The 20,696-nt window shown below is 38.0% G+C and overlaps 2 protein-coding genes across 5 annotated transcripts in view; one reads left to right on the plus strand and one right to left on the minus strand.

The window, feature by feature from the left end:
• The window catches only part of LOC111060672 (gastrula zinc finger protein XlCGF17.1-like), a 458,016-nt gene that overhangs the window by 279,945 nt on the left and 157,375 nt on the right, over nt 1-20,696 (plus strand). The window lies entirely within an intron of this gene.
• The window catches only part of LOC111058490 (proline-rich protein HaeIII subfamily 1), a 176,017-nt gene that overhangs the window by 87,412 nt on the left and 67,909 nt on the right, over nt 1-20,696 (minus strand). For 3 of the 4 annotated variants that reach the window (XR_005572887.1, XM_039440857.1, XM_039440854.1), the window contains one exon: nt 14,862-14,957. The exons of the other annotated variant lie outside the window; for it this stretch is intronic. Coding sequence is in view for 2 of the 3 variants with exons in the window: in XM_039440857.1 (XP_039296791.1) it covers nt 14,862-14,957 (96 nt within the window). In the remaining variant the exon portion in view is untranslated. The remainder of the gene's footprint in view (nt 1-14,861; nt 14,958-20,696) is intronic. 4 annotated transcript variants of the gene reach the window in all.

The following is a 20,696-nucleotide window of genomic DNA, read 5'->3' on the forward strand; positions in this document are numbered from 1 at the left end:
TGTACAATGAATACTGTAGGAATCTATGACACTTTCAATTTTCTATGAAACAGTCATGTCCATAATATAATAAAAATGGTACCGTTGAACCACCCCCACTCCCTTAGCACAAGGGGTTGGGACTTTTAATACATTTACCTCCTTGCTACCCTAAACAGAACTGCAGAGTCAAAAATTGTCTTCCAAACTTTTCCTTCTCTACCCTTTCTTGAGCATTGCCTGGACTATTTAGCATTGTTTCATCTCACGATTGGTAAGATTCACTCGGATTCAACAATTAACAAGACTCTAGGTCCTGTTTTTCCAATTATTGTACAACTATTCTTGATATTGAGAATGAGGTGTAACAAAACATTATGGAACAAGAAGTTGAGAGTTTAATAATAGTGATAATAGGACAATGAGAGGTCAATGGTGGGGTTGATCTACAGTGAGTTCTTCATTATAATGAGAGTGGAGGAAAAAGAGATAGCTAATACCAGATAGTGTATAAGTTCTGGCCTATTTTTATTTTTCATGAAACTGAAGATTGTACTATGAAACGCAATAAAAATTAATATTTTGTGAAAAAAAACAGAAATATTTTGTAATCAAAAATGGACAACTTGAAAGAGCAAGGACAATTGTTTTGAAGATAATTGTCCTAAAGTTCCATTGCTGTGGTGTTTATTGTTTGCATTTGCAGGATGTACAGAAAATGCTCAAAATGTACACTTCAAGGTCACAAATAGGCCACAATAATTTTTTTTTAATTTTCTGAATAGCATATTCGGTTTTGACTGAATGAACTTCAATGTTCCCAACAAAAAAAAAAAAAATAAATGGAAAAATGTTTTTGTTGAAACACCCTTAATTGTGTCAAATGCCTGCTATCCCAGATGAAACTGCATCCCTCCTCTGTCGAATTTGTTAATGGCTTGGCTATACCAGAGAAACCAATCAAAAAACGTCGGTAATATGCACAAAGTCCAAGGAGACTCTTCAATTCTGATTTGTCCCCTTGGGTACAGTATCTTGAAAAGTTTGCACTTCTTTGGATTCAGTTTCAAGTTCTCCTGTCTCCGTCTCAGAAATACTTCCTCCAGGCTTTTCATATGATTTTGGAAAGACTTGCCCAATACAATGATGTCGTCCAGGTGAACAAAACATGTTTTCCATGATAGTCCCATCACCACACATCCCATAAGTCTTTCAAAAGTGGCTAGAGCATCACACAACCCAAAAGGCATCACAGTGAACTGTCAAAGTCCTTCCCCAATTGGAAATGCAGTCTCCTCTTTTGCTTTGTCTTCAAGTCCATCTTGGCACTATCCACTTTTAAAATTCAGAGTTGAAAACAACTTGCAACCATCCAGGCTATCCAGTATGTCATAAATCAGATAAAGAGGGTAGCTGATACTAGTATCGAATATTGCCGAAAGCAGGTGAACTGGAATTCGATGCGGTGGAGAGATATTTGTGTAGAGTCGTACAGAGAATTCATTTTTCACGTGAGCTTGTTCAACTAGAAAAGGGTGAAGATTGTGCCCCCAAATTTCAGCGTTTGTCACCATTTATAGACAAGGAGTTAATTCGAGTTGGTGGTCGTTTGCCGAACTCAGACATGGATTTTGACAGCTGTCACCCTATTGTCTTGCCTAAGAGTGATCCTTTCAACACCCTTCTTGTCAATCATTATCATCGAGAAAATTGTCATGCTGGTCCTCGTCTATTAATGTCGTTAATAGGACAGAGGTTCTGGATATTTTCTGCTTGTGTGGTCATTCTGAGTCATATTCAAAAATGCAATGTGTGTTTCCGATGTTGGCCTAGTGTAACACCTCCCAAAATGGGTGATTTACCTGCATGCAGGGTACTCCAGAGTAAACCGTTTGGACAGTGTGGTGTTGATTACGGTTTGCCTGTACACATCACAATGGCTCGACGCAGAAATCCACTCATCCTCAAAGCATACATTTGTCTATTTGTTTGTATGTCAACAAAGGCTGTGCACATAGAATTGGTTTCTGATTTATCTATACCGATGTTTCTTTCAGCATTTTGCCGATTTTTATCTCAACGAGGACCTTGCCGTGTAATTTATTCCTATAATGGTACAAATTTCGTTGGTGCGCATGCACAGCTGGTACAGTTAGTGAAATTATTGGATTCGTCGGAATTTCAAAATACAATTACTAATGAGCTGGCTGATTATCAAGTGGATTGGAAATTCATTCCCGCTGCTTCCCCAAATTTCGGTGGAATTTGGGAAGCCAACATAAAATCAGTCAAGTCGCATTTGATAAAGGTGATTGGCGATCAATTATTGACCTATGAGGAGATGAATACTGCGTTGGTTCAAGTGAAGGCGGTGTTGAACTCTCGGCCGTTGTGCCCTTTGAGCGAGGATCTGAACGAACCTCTCGCCTTAACTCCAGCTCATTTTTTGAAGTTGACACCGTTGACGGCTTTTCCAATGAAGGATGTGACCAACATTCCCGTCAATCATCTAACTCGTTATGAACTCATCGACCAGCTTGTTCAATCGTTTTGAAATAGGTGGAGAAAGGAGTATCTCCATGAATTACAAGTACGTGGAAAGTGGTCCAAGTCTTCACCTCCTCTCACTGTTGGAACGGTTGTGATAGTGGATCAGCCTAATCTACCCCCATTGAAGTGGCCTCTAGGAATCATTGAGGAAGTGTTTCCTGGATCCGATGGTGTCATACGTGTGGCAGTAGTACGTTTAGCTACTGGTCGTTTCAAACGTCCTGCCACCAAATTGTTTCCATTGCCCACACAATAATTCTTAGGATAAGAATTCTTAGGATAATTCTTAGCCTAATTCTTAGGATAAGAATTATTGTTCGTTTTTTTGTGTTCGCATTTTTCTTTTGTCGTCTTATTTCTCTTTCGGTTTGTTTTGTTTTGTCTAGTTTTGGGCCAAAGTCTTGGCTGAAAACTACATTTCAGGGTGGGGGGAATGGTGACGCCCTTTAGCGTATTTAGATTAAGTCTAGTTTCAAATTAGTTTTAAGTTTAGCGGTTTGTAGTGGCGAGGCCGGCAGCTGCTGCACCCTAGCGGATAAGTTGGTATTTAGATTATTCTATCGCATAATCGCCAGTTGAATTTGTCAGCTCGGATCGGACAATGAAAAAGCAGGATCGTTGTTGTTTTTTCGATTGTTGCCGTTGAAATTCAATTTTACTCATTTGTCGTTGTGTTAAAATTATTATTGATATATCAACTGTCCCAAGTTGGGGAAAAGTACAGTTTTTCCTTGTTATTTGTGAATATATATATTGAAATATTCATTTAGTGCAATCGGACTTTGAATTGTACAGCAGTGTAAAGTAATAGTCAATATAGTAAAGTTATCTTCCAAGCAATTTTCGGACTGATCAGTAATTGAATTGAGGCCAGAATTGACATACATCGGATAGGGGTAGCAGATGTACAAGAGAAGCCAACACCTTTTCCCGACTCCATCTTGTCCTGCCACAAACCTAATTCCAATTCCTGGAGTAAGTTGGTATTCAGTATTTGAAGAAAACTACTTGCTGGTGAGTAACCAAATAAGTCACTTCTGGTATAAATTTAATGCTGAAAATATCACTTACTACATTCAATCTATTGATTATTGCTCTCTTTATTCTAGCATATTATCATTCAATATTTTGCTCTTTTAAATTTATCGACAGTCCTCTTCTCTCGTTTGTAATTTGGGCTATCCATTATGTTCCTGCTGGACTCGGATATGAACCCAATTGTTTCAAATTTGTATTTTTTTTCATGCTAGAATTATTTTGCATTACAGTTCTGAGTCTGTATCGTACAATTATTTTCTTGTTAGAGAAAGCTGCATGTCAGCGATTGTCGACTCCTTTCATTCAGCATAGTTGCTAGCCTTGCATTCAAGCAATGCTTATAGCATTATTGCAATACAATGGACTTGTTTGTTTCAGATAAGTTATCTGTTTTGTCCAGTTGTAATAATAACTTGTTCATCGAATCGTTTTCTATTCTATTGAAAAATTAAATTGAATTACAATGGAAACTGCTTCCAAATAGCCGAAGCTGGCTTCGCCAACTGAGGTATCATTGTGAATAAATAAAGCAAAATTAACTCAGCTATTTTCAAGAGTCCAAATATGTTATGATTTGGTTAAGGATGTAGGAACTAATAAAAAAGTTGCTAGTCAATTCCTCACATTGCATAGATTGATTCCAAATACTGTTATTGAATATGAAAAAACTGAACTTCTTATCAATGAATTAGAATTAAGTTTGAATGATCAATTCAATCCAGCATTCAATGACAGTTACTTGGTTATGGTAGCGAAAATATATGAAACAGCTGAACTTCTTCAAAAAATTAATTCAGCGCCTACTGTCGAAGTGCAACTGGCACGGACAACCTCACCTACTACTGTGTCAAATGAATTACTATTACCGAAAATTGAGTTAGCAAAATTTAGTGGTCGTCAGTCCGAATGGGCTGTCTTTTATGAGTTATTCAAAAATCTCGTTCATGAAAATAAAGCATTGTCTGACCAACAAAGAATTCAATATTTAACATCAAAACTTACAGGTGAAGCATCCAATATTTGTAGGCATCTTCCTACCGTAGCTGCTAACTATAGTATTATTTGGAATGCTTTAGTTAATTGCTATAATAATCCAAGAGCTCAGTTGGAAACCTATTTCGATGAGATTTTTCAATTCAAAGGGCTTAAAGTAGAAAGCAGGGAAGGTTTGACTTCGGTATTAGACCGATTTTGTAACTCTGTTACTGCTGTAAAATGATTGGAAAATAATGGGCTAGACGATGCTATATTCTTACATTTTGGTTTGAGAATTCTTGATACTGTAACTCGTAGAGAATTTGAATCATCTCATAGAGATAAAGAGGAGCCCACTTATAAAGACTTTGTAAGTTTCATTGAAAAACAAGTTCGATCATTGTCGATTGATAAAAATAAGGGTGATAGTTTTCATAGTGAAAAAGCGTTAAAGGGCTCATCAAACTCTAAGAATTTCGCAATTCAGTCAGGAGATAAAATTCCTAGTGATAGTCAGGGAAAATCTCATTGTCTAAGCTGTAAGGGGAGTGAACATAACTTGACAGATTGTGAGTCATTTTTGAAACTCTCGCCATGGAATAGATTTCATCTCATAAGAGAGAAGTCTTATTGTCTAAAATGTTTAGTGGGAGGTCACTCAGCTCGTGAGTGTAAAAGCAAAGCTTCCTGTACTCAATGCAAAAATTCACAACATACGTTGTTGCATTTCGATTTCAAAAATCAATCTGAAGAGAGTGGTGTTAGTTGTTGTAGTACTAAATTGGTAAACAATGAGTCTGAAAATGATAAATCTATTGTTTTATTGTCTACTGCTATCGTTCTGATCAGAAATAAGAGAGGGCAAGAATGTCCCCGGCGATTTCTTATCGACTCTGGTAGTGAGAAGAATTTTGTAACTTCTCGTGCGTGTCATCAGCTAGGCTTGTATATTAAACCTGTCTATTCAACTGTCACTGGGTTTGGCGGTCAATCAAGTAAGGTTCAAGGTCGAGCGTCATTCACAATTCGTTCTCACGCTAACACTACATTTTCGTTTGCTGTTGATGCATTGGTAGTTGGCCATCTCGTGAAGTTGATGTGTCTAAGTTGTCCTACTTGAAGTCATTGAAATTGGCAGATGATAAATTTTTCATCCCTGGAAAATTGGATGGTATTTTTAGTGCCGAATTCTTTCCCGATCTCATCAATAATTACCAATCTCATCAAGAGGTTGGCTCAGTCAAATTAGTTGACAGTAAACTGGGTTTCATTGTTATGGGTCGAGCCCCAGTTTTGAACTCGTCACAAAATAAACAATTCAATAATTGTCTGCTCGTCTCTAGTCCACCTTTGAATGACCTAGTACAGAGGTTTTGGGAGGTTGAAGATTGTCCTAAATCGGGGAATGATCTTACACCTGCCGAGTTGGATTGTGAAAATAATTTTTGTTCGTCTGTTCGTCATTTGGAATCAGGTCGATTCGTGGTATTCTTGCCATTTGAAAAATCAGCTGATTGTTTGGGTGATTCATATTCTATGGCTAAACGGAGATTGACAAATTTGGAAAATCGTCTCGCTCGCTCTGAAGATATTAAGATCGCATACCACGAAATAATGTTGGATTATTTGAGCCAAGGGCACATGACCTTGATTGAGGATCAGGAAAATAAACAGGGGTATTATATTCCTCACCACGCAATCGTGAAGGCTCGTAGTACTACTACACCTGTAAGAATCGTTTATGATGCAAGCCCTGAAACTACGACTGGTTTGTCATTGAATTTGATTCTCCATGCTGGTCAGAAGTTACAGACGAACATTTTCATGTTGCTATTGAATTTTCGTCTTTTTGCAATTGGAGTGACAGGTGATTTGAAACAGATGTATCATCAAATATTTGTAAGTGAATCTTGCCGTGAATTTCAGTGGGTGTTATGGAGATTCTCGGTAGACGATCCTGTTGAAACCTATGAAATAAATTGTGTCGTATTTGGTATCACTTCCTCTCCGTACTTGGCTTTGAGAACTATCCATGAGTTGGTTGAGAGGGAAGGCGATAATTTTCCGGATGCTAAAGCTCGCATTCCTACAGATATGTTCATGGACGATTTGGTAATGTCTGTCCCTTCTGTAAGTGACGTGAAAAAATTGTATGGTCAGGCCAAAGAGCTGTTTAAAGGTGGTGGATTTGAATTGACTAAGTTTCCGTCAAATTCGGAGGAGCTGATGACAAATCTCAATGATAGTGAATGGTCCTTGTTGTCCAAAGAATTCAATATCGAAAATTCATTAGCCATATTAGGTCTAGAGTGGCAACCATTTTCCGATTTGTTTCGTTTTTTCGTCTCACAGGGTCACTCTATTGCCACAAAATGGAATATATTATCCGCTGTGGCGCGAATCTATGATCCTCTAGGACTAGTGGCTCCTCTCACGTTGTTTTTGAAATGTCTTATGAAAGAATTATGGTGTATTGGTTCAGATTGGGATGAAAAACTGCCTGATTCTATTGCATCTCAGTGGGAGATATGTCAAACAGAATTTCAATCTTTGTCGAATTTGTCCATTCCTCGTCACTTAGGAGTATTTGTTGGTTCCAAGATTACATTAATTTGTTTTTGCAATGCAAGTCAGTCTGGCTATGGAGCTGTGATCTATTTGAAATCACAGGAAGAAGATGGTAGTTCTTCAACAGTAACGCTGCTGTGTGGAAAATCAAAGGTTGCACCGAGTAAAACTCTATCAATACCGAGATTGGAATTGTGCGCTGCTCTTCTCCTAGTCAATCTACTTGAAGCTACCCTCTCTGTCCTCGAACTTCGTTGTAATATTGTCCGAGTCGTTGCTTTGTCGGACTCAACTGTTGTTCTCCATTGTATAAGAGGTTCACCGTCGCGTTGGCAAAAGTTCATGGCGAATCGAGTCTCAAAAATTCAAAACTCATGCATCGATTGTTGGATGCATGTTTCTGGTGAGGAAAATCCCGCCGATTGTTTATAGCGTGGTCTCAAACTAATGGATCTCATTAATCACGAGACATGGTGGACAGGACCCCACTGGTTGACTATGGAGGAAAATCACTGGCCTGTAAAATTTGAAATTGAAGAAATAGAGTGTCCACCTGAAATGAAATCTTCAAATGTTGTCACAGTTGTTCGATCTGAAAGTGTTTCAGATAATGTAATATATAATTTGATTGAGAAATGCTCTGAATATCAACGTTTGCTTCATATCATGATACTAGTATTGAAGGCAGTGCGAATATTGCCGAAAGCAGGTGAACTGGAATTCGATGCGGTGGAGAGATATTTGTGTAGAGTCATACAGAGAATTCATTTTTCACGTGAGCTTGTTCAACTAAAAAAGGGTGAAGATTGTGCCCCCAAGTTTCAGCGTTTGTCACCATTCTGAGTTAATTTGAGTTGGTGGTCGTTTGCCGAACTCAGACATGGATTTTGACAGCTGTCACCCTATTGTCTTGCCTAAGAGTGATCCTTTCATCACCCTTCTTGTCAATCATTATCATCGAGAGAATTTTCATGCTGGTCCTCGTCTATTAATGTCGTTAATAGGACAGAGGTTCTGGATATTTTCTGCTTGTGTGGTCATTCGGAGTCATATTCAAAAATGCAATAGGTGTTTCCGATGTCAGCCTAGCATAACACCTCCCAAAATGGGTGATTTGCCTGCATACAGGGTACTCCAGAGTAAACCGTTTGGACAGTGTGGTGTTGATTACGGTGGGCCTGTACGCATCACAATTGCTCGACGCAGAAATCCACTCATCCTCAAAGCATACATTTGTCTATTTGTTTGTATGTCAACAAAGGCTGTGCACATAGAATTGGTTTCTGATTTATCTATGCCGATGTTTCTTTCAACATTTCACTGATTTTTATCTCGACGTGGACCTTGCCGTGTAATTTATTCCGATAATGGTACAAATTTCGTTGGTGCGCATGCACAGCTGGTACAGTTAGCGAAATTATTGAATTCGTTGGAATTTCAAAATACAATTACTAATGAACTGGCTGATTATCGAGTGGATTGCAAATTCATTCCCGCTGCTTCCCCAAATTTCGGTGGAATTTGGGAAGCCAACATAAAATCGGTCAAGTCGCATTTGATAAAGGTGATTGGCGATCAATTATTGACCTATGAGGAGATGAATACTGCGTTGGTTCAAGTGGAGATGGTGTTGAACTCTCGGCCATTGTGCCCTTTGAGAACCTCTTGCCTTAACTCCGGCTCATTTTTTGAAGTTGACACTGTTGACGGCTTTTCCTATGAAGGATGTGACCGACATTCCCGTCAATCGTCTCACTCGTTACGAACTCATCGACCAGCTTGTTCAATTGTTTTGGAATAGGTGGAGAAAGGAGTATCTCCATGAATTACAAGTACGTGGAAAGTGGTCCAAGTCATCATCTCCTCTCACTCTTGGAACGGTTGTGATAGTGGATCAGCCTAATCTACCCCCATTGAAGTGGCCTCTAGGAATCATTGAGGAAGTGTTTCCTGGATCCGATGGTGTCATACGTGTGGCAGTAGTATGTTTAGCTACTGGTCGTTTCAAACGTCCTGCCACCAAATTGTTTCCATTGCCCACACAATAATTCTTAGGATAAGAATTATTATTGTTCGTTTTTTTTGTGTTAGCATTTTTCTTTTGTTGTCTTATTTTTCTTTCGGTTTGTTTTGTTTTGTCTAGTTTTGGGCCAAAGTCTTGGCTGAAAACTACGTTTCAGGGTGGGGGGAATGGTGACGCCCTTTAGCGTATTAAGATTAAGTCAAGTTTTAAATTAGTTTTAAGTTTAGCGGTTTGTAGTGGCGAGGCCAGCAGCTGCTGCGCCCTAGCGGATAAGTTAGTATTTAGATTATTCTATCACATAATTGCCAGTTGAATTTGTCAGCTCGGATTGGACAATGAAAAAGATGGATCGTTGTTGTTTTTTTGATTGTTGCCATTGAAATTCAATTTTACACGTTCGTCGTTGTGTTAAAATTATTATCGATATATTAACTGTCCCAAGTTGGGGAAAAGTACAGTTTTTCCTTGTTATTCGTGAATATATATATTGAAATATTCAACTAGTGCAATCGGACTTTGAATTGTACAGCAGTGTAAAGTAATAGTCAATATAGTAAAGTTATCTTCCAAGCAATTTTCGGACTGATCAGTAATTGAATTGAGGCCAGAATTAACATACATCGGATAGGGGTAGCAGATGTACAAGAGAAGCCAACTCCTTTTCCAGACTCCATCTTGTCCTGCCACAAACCTAATTCCAATTCCTGGAGTAAGTTGGTATTTAGTATTTGAAGAAAACTACTTGCTGGTGAGTAACCAAATAAGTCACTTCTGGTATAAATTTAATGCTGAAAATATTACTTACTACATCCAATCTATAAATTATTGCTCTCTTTATTCTAGCATATTATCATTCAATATTTCGCTCTTTTAAATTTATCGACAGTCCTCTGCTCTCGTTTGTAATTTGGGCTATCTACTTTCTCTTCACGAGCACCACTGAAGATGTTCAAGGGCTATTTGAAGGTTCAATTAGCACTCCCATTCCTTCACTCTCCAGGGTTGTGTGGCAGAGAGGACCAGGAGTCCTAATTCCGCCCTAATAAAGGCATATAATCAATCAATCAATCTCCCTGATGATTTTCCTGGCTCCCTCTCATTTAGTGAATGGAAGTCTTATGGGGTTCTGGTGAATGGATTTGGCATCTTCTGTGTCTATTGTATGCTGGAAGAAGTTGATTCTTCCCTTTGTTCCTTCTCCAACATCGAAAATATCCTGGTAGGAGGTTATAAGACCCTTCAAATCCTTTTTGTGATCGTGGTTCAAGGCCCGACAAGATTCCTCTACAGAGCTCTGTAGTTTCTCAGGAAGCTTCTTATTCCTCAACTGTATTGATTTGACTTGATGCACCACTGGAGCCACAAGTGAATCAAGGAAATCAATGTCCCAACAAACTGCCTTTCTTTAAGGTGAATCCATAGTTAATCACATTCATCAGGCAAACAGGGTGTGCTGAGCTGGTGAGAAACAGATTTCTGGTCACTAGGACACCATGACCAAGCTCTTTCTCAAAAACTACAACTCTGTTGTCCTTGCCTGAGTCACAATCTGACTCATTGCTGGTATGGTGATGTCCTACACTAGTTGCACCTGTGCTGTACAGTCTTCTTTGGGTTGTAGAATGACTTCTTCTTCACCAATGGTCACTGCATCCTTCTTCAAATCAAGCTCTAGTCCAAAAGTAGAGAGGAAATCAAAACACAGTATGATGTCCTCACTGATTCTTGCTATCAGCACTTGATGTCCAAAGCAGGCCCTTCCTATCTCAAAAGTGGCCACCATCTCCCCATAGACACAGACATCCTCCCCTGTAGCAGTTCTTAAGCTCCAGGTTGTTGGTGATATGTTTTGTTGATCAGTTCATGTTTCGGAGTTTATTATTTTTATAGTGGCTCCAGTATCAATCAGTAGTCTACAAGGTGAGACATTCACTTTCCCATTTATGTAGAGACTTTTTGGTTCATCTGAGAACATTGAAACAGCTTCTGGTGCCTTCTACCTACAGGTTGATAGTTGCCCCTCTCCATCAACCCGTTTCAGTTTTCCTGCTTCTTGTCAGACATTTACTTCTTTAGGCATTTTTTCGAAAATGGCCTCTCTCTCCACAACCCCAACACCTTATCTCTTCCTTCCCATCTCTTCCTTCTTCATCATAAACTCGTCATGATCATCCTCCACCAATACTGCACAAACATGTAGATGATTCTTCAACGATTATGTCACAGCTTCATATTCCAAAGCCTGAGTAAGTGTCTCACTGGGGGTCTGATGACGAGCGAGTTTAATGTCTCATTGAGTCTCCTATTCATGAAGACCATCCAGGAATATTCAAACTACCAAGCTCTCATAGACTCCATCATCCACAGATGGGTGAGCATTCCTCACAAGGTGAGCTATGTCGGTTTCAAATTCTTGGCGTGATTAATTTGGCTTCTGAGCTCTGTTTTTTAGTTGGAAATGATACAGTTGATCCATGTGTAGGAGACCAGATCTCATTCCCATGTGCCTCAACAGTTCATCAATGTTTGGTCTTCCAGCCATTGAAATCATCTTAAGTACTGTCACTGCATCTCCAAAAAGTGAAAGGCTAAACATTGCAGCCTCCACTACCAGTGTCCATCCATGCATATCTGCAGCTGCATCGAACAAGGCAGTAATCCTCCCATTTCTCCATCAAAAGTTGGAAGTCTACCGTGCTGAGTTAGCATAACAAAAGGCCCATTGTAGTTTTTGACTGGGGTATCCTTCTCACGTTGGATGGCAGAAGTATTACTTATTTTAAAATCTTCTCTTGCCCTATCATTGTCTTTAATTCTCAGTCCTTCAATCCTCTCATAAAATTCATCTTCCATGTTTTTGAGTTTAGTTTTAAATTTATCTTAAAAAATTTTATTGTTGACTCGTAATTCTTCATCAAATTCACTTCCAAGAGATCCAAATTTACTTTCCAAAGAGAATCTATCTTCTTCCAATTTACTTTCCAATGATTCAAATCCACTCACCATCAGGGCTCCAGAATATATTTTTAAAATGTGAAGGTTTTTTGATCCATACCCTGAGTAAGTAATGCTTTGCAAAGACGATTCTGGAGAACAGATTTTGGACCATTTATATCCATTCACAACCTTCAAATTCAGTTTTCAATTTCCTCACTTTCAAACTTGTATATGTCAAACCTTTCCCAACCATTTTAGATTGAGTTCCAAAAAAAAATATTGCCAAGTTCACATAAATCCACAGCAGAAGAGCGTTTTTAATTCAAAGATAAAAGTTCACTCACTTGAAGTTGAAAGTAGAAGTTCAGATATTATAGTCCAGGTGCAAATGTCCTTCCATGGTCATTTCTGGGTAACAGCCTTGTCTCAATTACTCCTTTAGGTGCAGCTTAATGATGATTGTGATGGGGATAAGGTAAAATCACAGGCAAACACCTCAAAAACAAGATGACTGCCTACATCCCATATCACTTATATAGAATGATGCAGAGAAATTGGAAAATCTGAAGTTGTCATTGGTACAACTATAAGTCTCGTAGGAGTGGGAGGTGTCGTCAAGTAGTAATGGACATTTAGTTGAGTTACAGACTAAGCGGACGGTGAGTTACACTTAGCTTTTTGTCAACAGCTACTGACTAAAATCAATTGCAACACAAACTTCCTTGAAAATCTTTAGATGTCTGATGAGGCTCACTTCCATTTAAATGGACATCTCAATAAGCAGAACATGTGTTACTGGGCTCAACAAAATCCCGCGGAACTTCAGCAATGTCCGTTACACAGCCCCAAAGCTCCTGTATGGTGTGCAGTGTCTTGTCGTTGGGTGATTGTGCCTTACTTTTTTGAGGATGAAAATGGTTCCACTGTGACGGTCACATCTCAACGTTACATTCATATGCTGGGGACATTATTCGCACATGACTTCATGCTTTTCCAGATATTGGAATTCAGCAACCCTGGTTTCAACAGGATGGAGCCATCTCACCACTGCAAATCTGTCAATGGCTGCATTGAGACTTTTGTTTGGGGAGCATATAAATTCAAGGAAAACTAATGTCACTTGGCCTACTCGGTCTCTAATCCTCTCAGTTTGCAACTTTTTTCCATGGGGACATCTAAAGAGCGTGTGTACCAGACTGTGCCAAGAAATCTTATTTACCTCAAGACTCAGATCAAAGAACACATCACCAACATCCTGGAGAACACATTGTGTTGCAAAATGCTTGGTCAAAATCAATATTGAACAGATGTGTTGGGCGCAATGGACAACACTTACCTGATGTGATTTTCAGAAATGTATTTTTCCACTCTTGACTAACATATTTTAAGCATTAAAAATGTTTTGTGAAATTTTCGTTGGTTTATGATAGTTATTTCAAAATTTCCTTTTTCTCTGCACCACCATGTACTTTGATAACCGTTCAAGATATTCAACCGCTTTTTGAACAAGAGTTTTTTTAAGAGTCTTCATCTACAAATTTTGTGTTATAAAATTCTCCATCTAAAACGCATATTTTATTAGGTTCAACCTTGAAGCAAAAAAAAAAACTTATTTTCTATTTTTTTCGAATTTCCATTATAACTTTTTTTGTGCAAGGAATACAAAGAAATTTCAAATCTATTAAATTCAGATAGGTTCTTCAGCTTTAGAACAATAAATATGTTTGTCAACAAATATGTGTTCTCCAGCACCTTCCAAAGAAAACACTGCATGATTTCTGGTGCCTTTTCCCATATGCATGAGGTAACAAGCTAGAACTATAAAATCGATTTTTCATGACTACTTCAAGAAAGAGACTTGCAAATGGCCTAAACCATCACTAAAGCTGCCATATCTCAGTTAATATAGGCTCAATCTTCAAAAGGCTCAATCAGATATCAACCAATAGGTTTTTAAATTTATTGAATGATGTTGTTACTGTAATTTTTACTAAAAACCAACGGTTTCTGAGATATTTGAGAGACAAATTTTCAAATGGTCATCATTTTGTTTTATAAATTTGAAAAGTTATCATAATTTTTCGTAGCTTTGTCTAGTAAACTATAATGCAAAGCTTCAATTTTGTATTTTCAACCATTATTATTTGTAGAGAAAAAAAGCAAAATAAGCAATGTATGAGTAGCTGAAGGTTTCCAGAGAATATGAATATGATTATTTAGATATGTTTCTTACCCAGGAACAATACCCCAGAGTATTATTGGTGATGAGTTCGTGAACTGTATTAATTTGGTGATTTCATAGTATGAGGGAAATTTCTTTTCCTTACATATTATCCTTAAAATACAAAATTTCAAAAAACCTTGTGTATACATCAACGTGCAGTTAAAGAAGGGACCTGCCAAATCTCATGTTATTCTATCAATATGTTTGGCCATAAATGTGTTACATCATATATTCAGACATACAGACAGATGAATGAAAATACAAGTTAGAACATAGACCTCACTGCGTTTGGTCAATCATATGATGTGAGGAATCACAATACTATCAATTCTAATGAAATTGATTATAATTTTGAAAAAACTGAAATTGGTTTATCTTTGAAACTTTTCAGAAATGAAATAGAATTTACTTATTCCTTTCAAAATCGCTCCTTCAACATAAACATTAAAAATTACTTGAATACAAGTAAACTTGTCCAATGTGAACGCAGCTTACAAATAGATTTGAAGAATGTGCTTCCATCTTTGTTCTATGGAAGATAATAAATTTTAATAATTGAATACATACCAGCTGGGTTCCTATAGAGTAGACCTTCCTGCATACGTTTATAATCAGAATAATTTATCTTTCCATCGAAATTGTAATCCATTATGTCACTTAATTCTGGAAAACAATTTTCTGAGATAATAGTTCTGCCCAAACAGTACCATTTGGGACCCCTTCAGTCGAAGGGTCCAGGTAAAGAATGTTCAAAAAAGTTATAAAAGCTAAAAGTTTGAAACACAATTCTTGATCTCGCAGTTCTCTCAAGGGGGTGATCAATAGGTAATGATGATTTGTTTTGACTCTGGCAACAACTCAACAAAAAATTTTTTTTTTGTTATTGCCACGTGCAACTGTTGAAAGAAGATTGATGAAAGCGGAGAAAAAGTAGTAATAATAAGAAAGATTCAGTGGTCACAAGGGATCACCCAGTGTTCACTAGGGGTCACCAGTGGTTTACCAGTTTTCACCCAGTGTTCACCCAGTGCTCAGTAGGGGTGACTAGTGGTCACCCAGTGTACACCCAGTGGCCAGTCAGTGTTTACTCAGTGGTCATTCAGTGTTCACCCAGGTTATCCATAACAAAATATTCTTTTTTTATTCAAAATATTCCTTCAGATATGAACCTGGAACCCTTGTATTGGAAAGCACACACATGCTAACCATTACACCACAGATGATATCTGATTTGTATTTCCAAAATTTTGATTGTGTTTGTGTTTTGGATATTCATGAATAAATTGTCATGCGCCTCACAATGTACTGAACTGTCCCTGCACAGGTCACAATAATCTGTCCTAGCAAAAGATTACCCCCCCCACCAATACATACCAAATGCCCCCCCCCCCTACTTTTGTTCCACCCATTATCACTACTCACTCCAATAATCCCATCTCTCTGGAATATTTTCAATTTCTTTCTAATGACCTTGACCTTGAGGTTGACCTTGTGGGGTGACTTTGGGTGCAATGACCTTGACCTTGAAGTGACTTTGATGTAAGGAGGACTTTGGTGCAAAATCCTTCTTCCTATTCCATCTGAATGCATTGTTAGTGGCTAAGTAATAGGCCCTGGAAATGCAAAAGGTTGTATAAAAAACTGTCATTTCAAAGATTTTAATTTTTCAAGAGTGAATATCTAAGAACCAAAGGATATATCACAAAGCTCTATTGAACAAAGCTTGTAGGAAATTTATCTAGCTTCATTCATGTCCAGTATGTTGCTAAAAGGTAGTGTTCCCAATATACATGTGGGTAACCCTGAAATGAAAAAAACGCAACTAATTCTCCAACCACTTTCACACCTTAATCACAAGGGGGTAAAGGATGATTACCTTTCAACTAGTCCGGAAAAAGCTAAAAGTCAAATATTGTGTTCCAAACATTCCCTCCAAATTTCTCTGTCAATTGATCTATTGTTGTTGAACCAAAGATTTCACACTTAACACAATAACTGTTTCAACAATCATAGGAAGATGCTTAGAATGATGAAATGATACATGGAAATGGAATAATACAATTGAAAAGAATGTAATGCTCTATGAGCTCATGATTAGCATGTATTATTCAATGAATCCTTAAAAAGCATCTTCAAAATGTGATACATTCAAGAGGTCATATCTAGAAAACAATGATCGATATTGTTTCTTCTGGTATATGGTGGACTGTAGTTCGTTTACTAATTTCAGGTCCAAACTAGGTTCTAACGGAGAGACTGACAAACACTTACAGACTGACAATCAAAATACTCACCTCATCAACTCTATACCGCCATCACCATACCAAATCTGAGTATTTGGGCAGTAGGAAATGGGAGCAAGAAAGAATAATGAGCAAGAGAGTATTGTGAACTTGAAAGGAAAAACACTTAGACCTGACATAAAATAGCAATGGTAGATAGGCGGCTTTGTTCCCAGCCTACCTGTCTCAATATTTGAAGGTGTATTCAATTCAAAGATTCAGAAGAATGAGAAGTTAGTTTGAAACCACTGAAGATGTCTCTACATATACCACAGTTTATTCAATTCTCAAGACAATACACAAGTTACACAAAATATGAGAGAACTTTTCCATACAAAAAACCAAACAATAACAACACATCCGAACAATTTCCAACCCTGTTGTATATCCATACATTTTCACTGTTAAAATTAAACTCGAATTTTAAGAAACACTTTTGAAGTGGAAATACACTTACTCTTGTAGTGACAATCGTTTCGACCTGTTGCTGGTCATCATCAGACTGTCAGACTGTCAGATTGTCATCATCACAGTCTGATTATGGCCAACAACAGGTCGAAACGATCGTCACTACAAAAGTAAATGTATTTTCACTTCAAAAGTGTTTTTTAAAATTCAAGTTTAATTTCCAACTGACTAGCACTCCACTAGGCCTACAAGGAACAGCTGACTCCACTTCTCCACTACAATGAACAGCTGACTTGAATCAACTACAAAAACCGCCGCCAGATTGCAGCATTACACAACCTGTGAACTCTTCAAATTCTAGTAATTAGCCACAAAATTCCCCCCCCCCCCACCTGAAAAACCTTTTTCTCAGCATGGCCCAAAAAAATGTAAATTAACAAACAGCCAAGCCCTCATCGACGAAAAACAAAACAAAGAAACAAACAAAACACAAACAGACAAAAAACCAAAACCAAAGATAGCTTAAGGATCTACAGACTATTGAGACTGTAGAAGGCGAAGTTTGGTGACTGGTCTTTTGAAATGGCCACTCTTCATGCGTATGAGGAGATCTACTCTGACTCGGCTATTTGAGCGACACCCAAAGGCCAATGTAGGGTACAAAGACCTTAAAGATGCATAGACTCACATGCAGCGCTAGTGTCATACTTGGAATTGAAATCGGCCATTGAGGGGGCAACCCATAAGATTATTACATACCAATGCCACCAATGCCTTTGTGATCTATAGTATTACAAATAAGTAATATATAATATCTCGTGCTAAAATACCCCAATGGCGGCCTTCAATTTCAAGTAAGAGCTATCATTGAGAAGGTTTAGGCATTGTGGGTATTTATCTCTGTGAGGTCTTTGGTAGGGTAGATAGGTTCGGCTGGTTCAACCCAACTGTTCCTAAAGCAAGAGTGGTCGACGGTGTCAGCCATGTCTTTTTTAACCTCTGGAAACCCATTCTCTTTTTTTTGTAATTTTCTTTTAAATCTTCGTGCTCATTCTCTACATGGTCATTCACTTCATCTAATAGTCATATCATTTTCCTGCATTCTTCCAATTCGTCTGCCAATCTATCACATTCCTGTTGCAGCATTTGAGCATTTTTGGCTACAGCTGATTACTTACTCAGTTTCGCCTTCTCAGTGTCAACCGTTTACCGTTCCCCCTCCAACAGCTGATCATTGGTTTTCTTCTTCATCTTTATCGCCACTCCCTTCGACTCCTTATTCTTATTCTGCAACTGACCAATCTCCTCTTCTTTCTCTCTAGCTTCATTGGCTAGTTTCTCTTCTCTACTTTCCTTGTCACAATCTTTGTTGTCTATCTCTTTCTTCTTGAACTACAATTATTGAAAAACTATTTTAATTCCCAGCTTCGTAATTCAAATCTTCAGTTTCCCTGTTCTCCTCTGAAGCTATTCTCACTTTATCCCAATTTTCTCCCGACCTGTTCATTATCTCAATTTACCTTTGCTCCTATCATCCATCTCCACTTTACTAGATTTTGATGCTTACAACTCTTCTCCCAAACCACACATTTTCTCCAGAAATTCCTTCTCTCTGTTTTCTAACTCCTTTTCCAGCTTAATAAAGTATCCAGCTACTTCAGCATCAGCAATATCTTCTGACAGATCATAAAAACGCTGGTTTCTAGCAAACAAATGTTGTCTTCTGGCTTTAAAAGCTTTTAACAATTTTTCAACTATCATCGCTCTTTTTTCAATTTCATTCCAAAATGAACTTGCTCACCATTTATTAATTTCAATTCAGATGGATTGATCCAAACAATTTAGGTGCTATTCCATGACAGCTATTTATTTGACTATTCATATACTCCAAAACAATAACTGAGATGTGTTTGCCCAGTTAAGTATAGAGCTCAATTTCAATTCCTACCCTAGGCAAGGGTTCAAAATCACGCTGTTTCAAGTTCTGGACTCTCACTGGACAATTTTCGATAAATCCTTGACATGGAAAAAGAACCTAATTCAAGTCTTGGCTTTTCAAGTCTTCTACTCAGAGAGCAAAATTAAAAACTCCTGAGGCTAAAGTGATCTCTGAACTCCAGAGTGTAGTTGAGTGTAGTTGAGTTCTCGACTATGCTAATGTCTTTTCTTGGTAAGCCAATTTTCTGACTCAAGAGTTTAAAGCTGACTAAAGTCTAGAACTTAGCTAGCTGGAGCTCGGGAACCGGCTCTTAATGTTTTTTCAATAGTTCTGCCAGTATCAATCAAGCAGACGTAGTCTTTTTAGTGAGATAAGTTGAAATCTTGTATGCAATACAAGTTGTATGCAAAAGTGCTGAGTTCAGTGTTCCAATTGCTGTGCGTGAGTTCAGTGCCCTGCGCTGTGGGAACAGTTCAGTGCTAAAAATTATCATCATCCAGCCCGGCTGAGAAATGTAAGGAATGTGAGGAATGTCGATGCCCACAAAATCGCTGGCTTTCTTCAAAGTGATGGATAAAATGAATGATGACACAACGAGGAGACAACAAACAATGACCATAAGCATTGATGTGAGAATGACTGTCAACAGTTCCCCATAATCGTTTTTAAAATCAAACCAACTGAAAACTGCAACAAAACAGCTTTTGTACAATGCATGAGAAGAAGTCACTTGCCAACAAAGTGAAGAGAGAGGTTGGACATCAATCAGCTGAAGGAGATGTATCCATCAGCATCTTGAACGGCACGAAAGCTCCAATCATCTGCTTTGAATACAATGCAACCAGCATCTTCTAGATGTAGCAATGGGAGTTATTCACCACCGAATTGGGAGAAAGAAGAGAAAATGGTGGCATCAGAGATTGCATGGATTCTTCCAAAACAAAAAGTGAAAAAAATCCGTGACTCACCAGAAGTGATAAGGCCTGCAACTCAGTCTACAAGTATTTCATTTGTGGTGAAGCTCACTCAACAAATTACAGAGACTGTTTGATTGCTAAAAAGCTCCAGAAGAGAAGGATGGAGAGTAAAAACCTAGTCGAAAAGAGCAGCGACCTACCACTCACAAGTCAGCAGAGAAAGCTTGCTATAAGAAATGACACCAGGGATGTATCTTATTCTCAAATTACCAAGTCAGTTCCAATGCCACAACAGGAGAGTAATCTAAAACAACAGTCAGATATTTGTGAAGTTCTTCATGAAATAATGAGCACTTTAAATACTCATGTATGCGAATTGACAGCTTATTGGAAGGGAAGAGTAAGATACCTTGAATGCTAATTCAATAAATAATATGAATAACAATAGGAGACAGGAAATGAAAATATTTTTGATGATGCAGAATATAAACGTTTGTCTCCTATTGGACACTCACTCTAAGCAGCAGACTCATCTCAAAATCAATGTATATAAAGTTTACGAGACTTTATCTCGTAATGAGAACTCATTCACAGAATCAGGCAAGAGATGTAAGTGTGATAATAGTGAAGGAGAGCATGAAACTTCGGTATGAAAAGAGAAGAGATACAGCTAACTGTAATTCGAATAGAATCTCTTAGTCGAAAAGATATGTGTTGAAGGTACTTACTACCACATTACAACATGAAGAAAAATGATCACAGGAATATTCTTCTTCAACTAGGAGACAGATTCATAATAGGAGGCGACTGCAATGCCAAACAGTAGATTAAGGAGACATACTCACACCTACAAAAG

Source organism: Nilaparvata lugens, chromosome 14 (genome assembly GCF_014356525.2).
Source record: "Nilaparvata lugens isolate BPH chromosome 14, ASM1435652v1, whole genome shotgun sequence".
Lineage (NCBI taxonomy): Eukaryota > Metazoa > Arthropoda > Insecta > Hemiptera > Delphacidae > Nilaparvata > Nilaparvata lugens.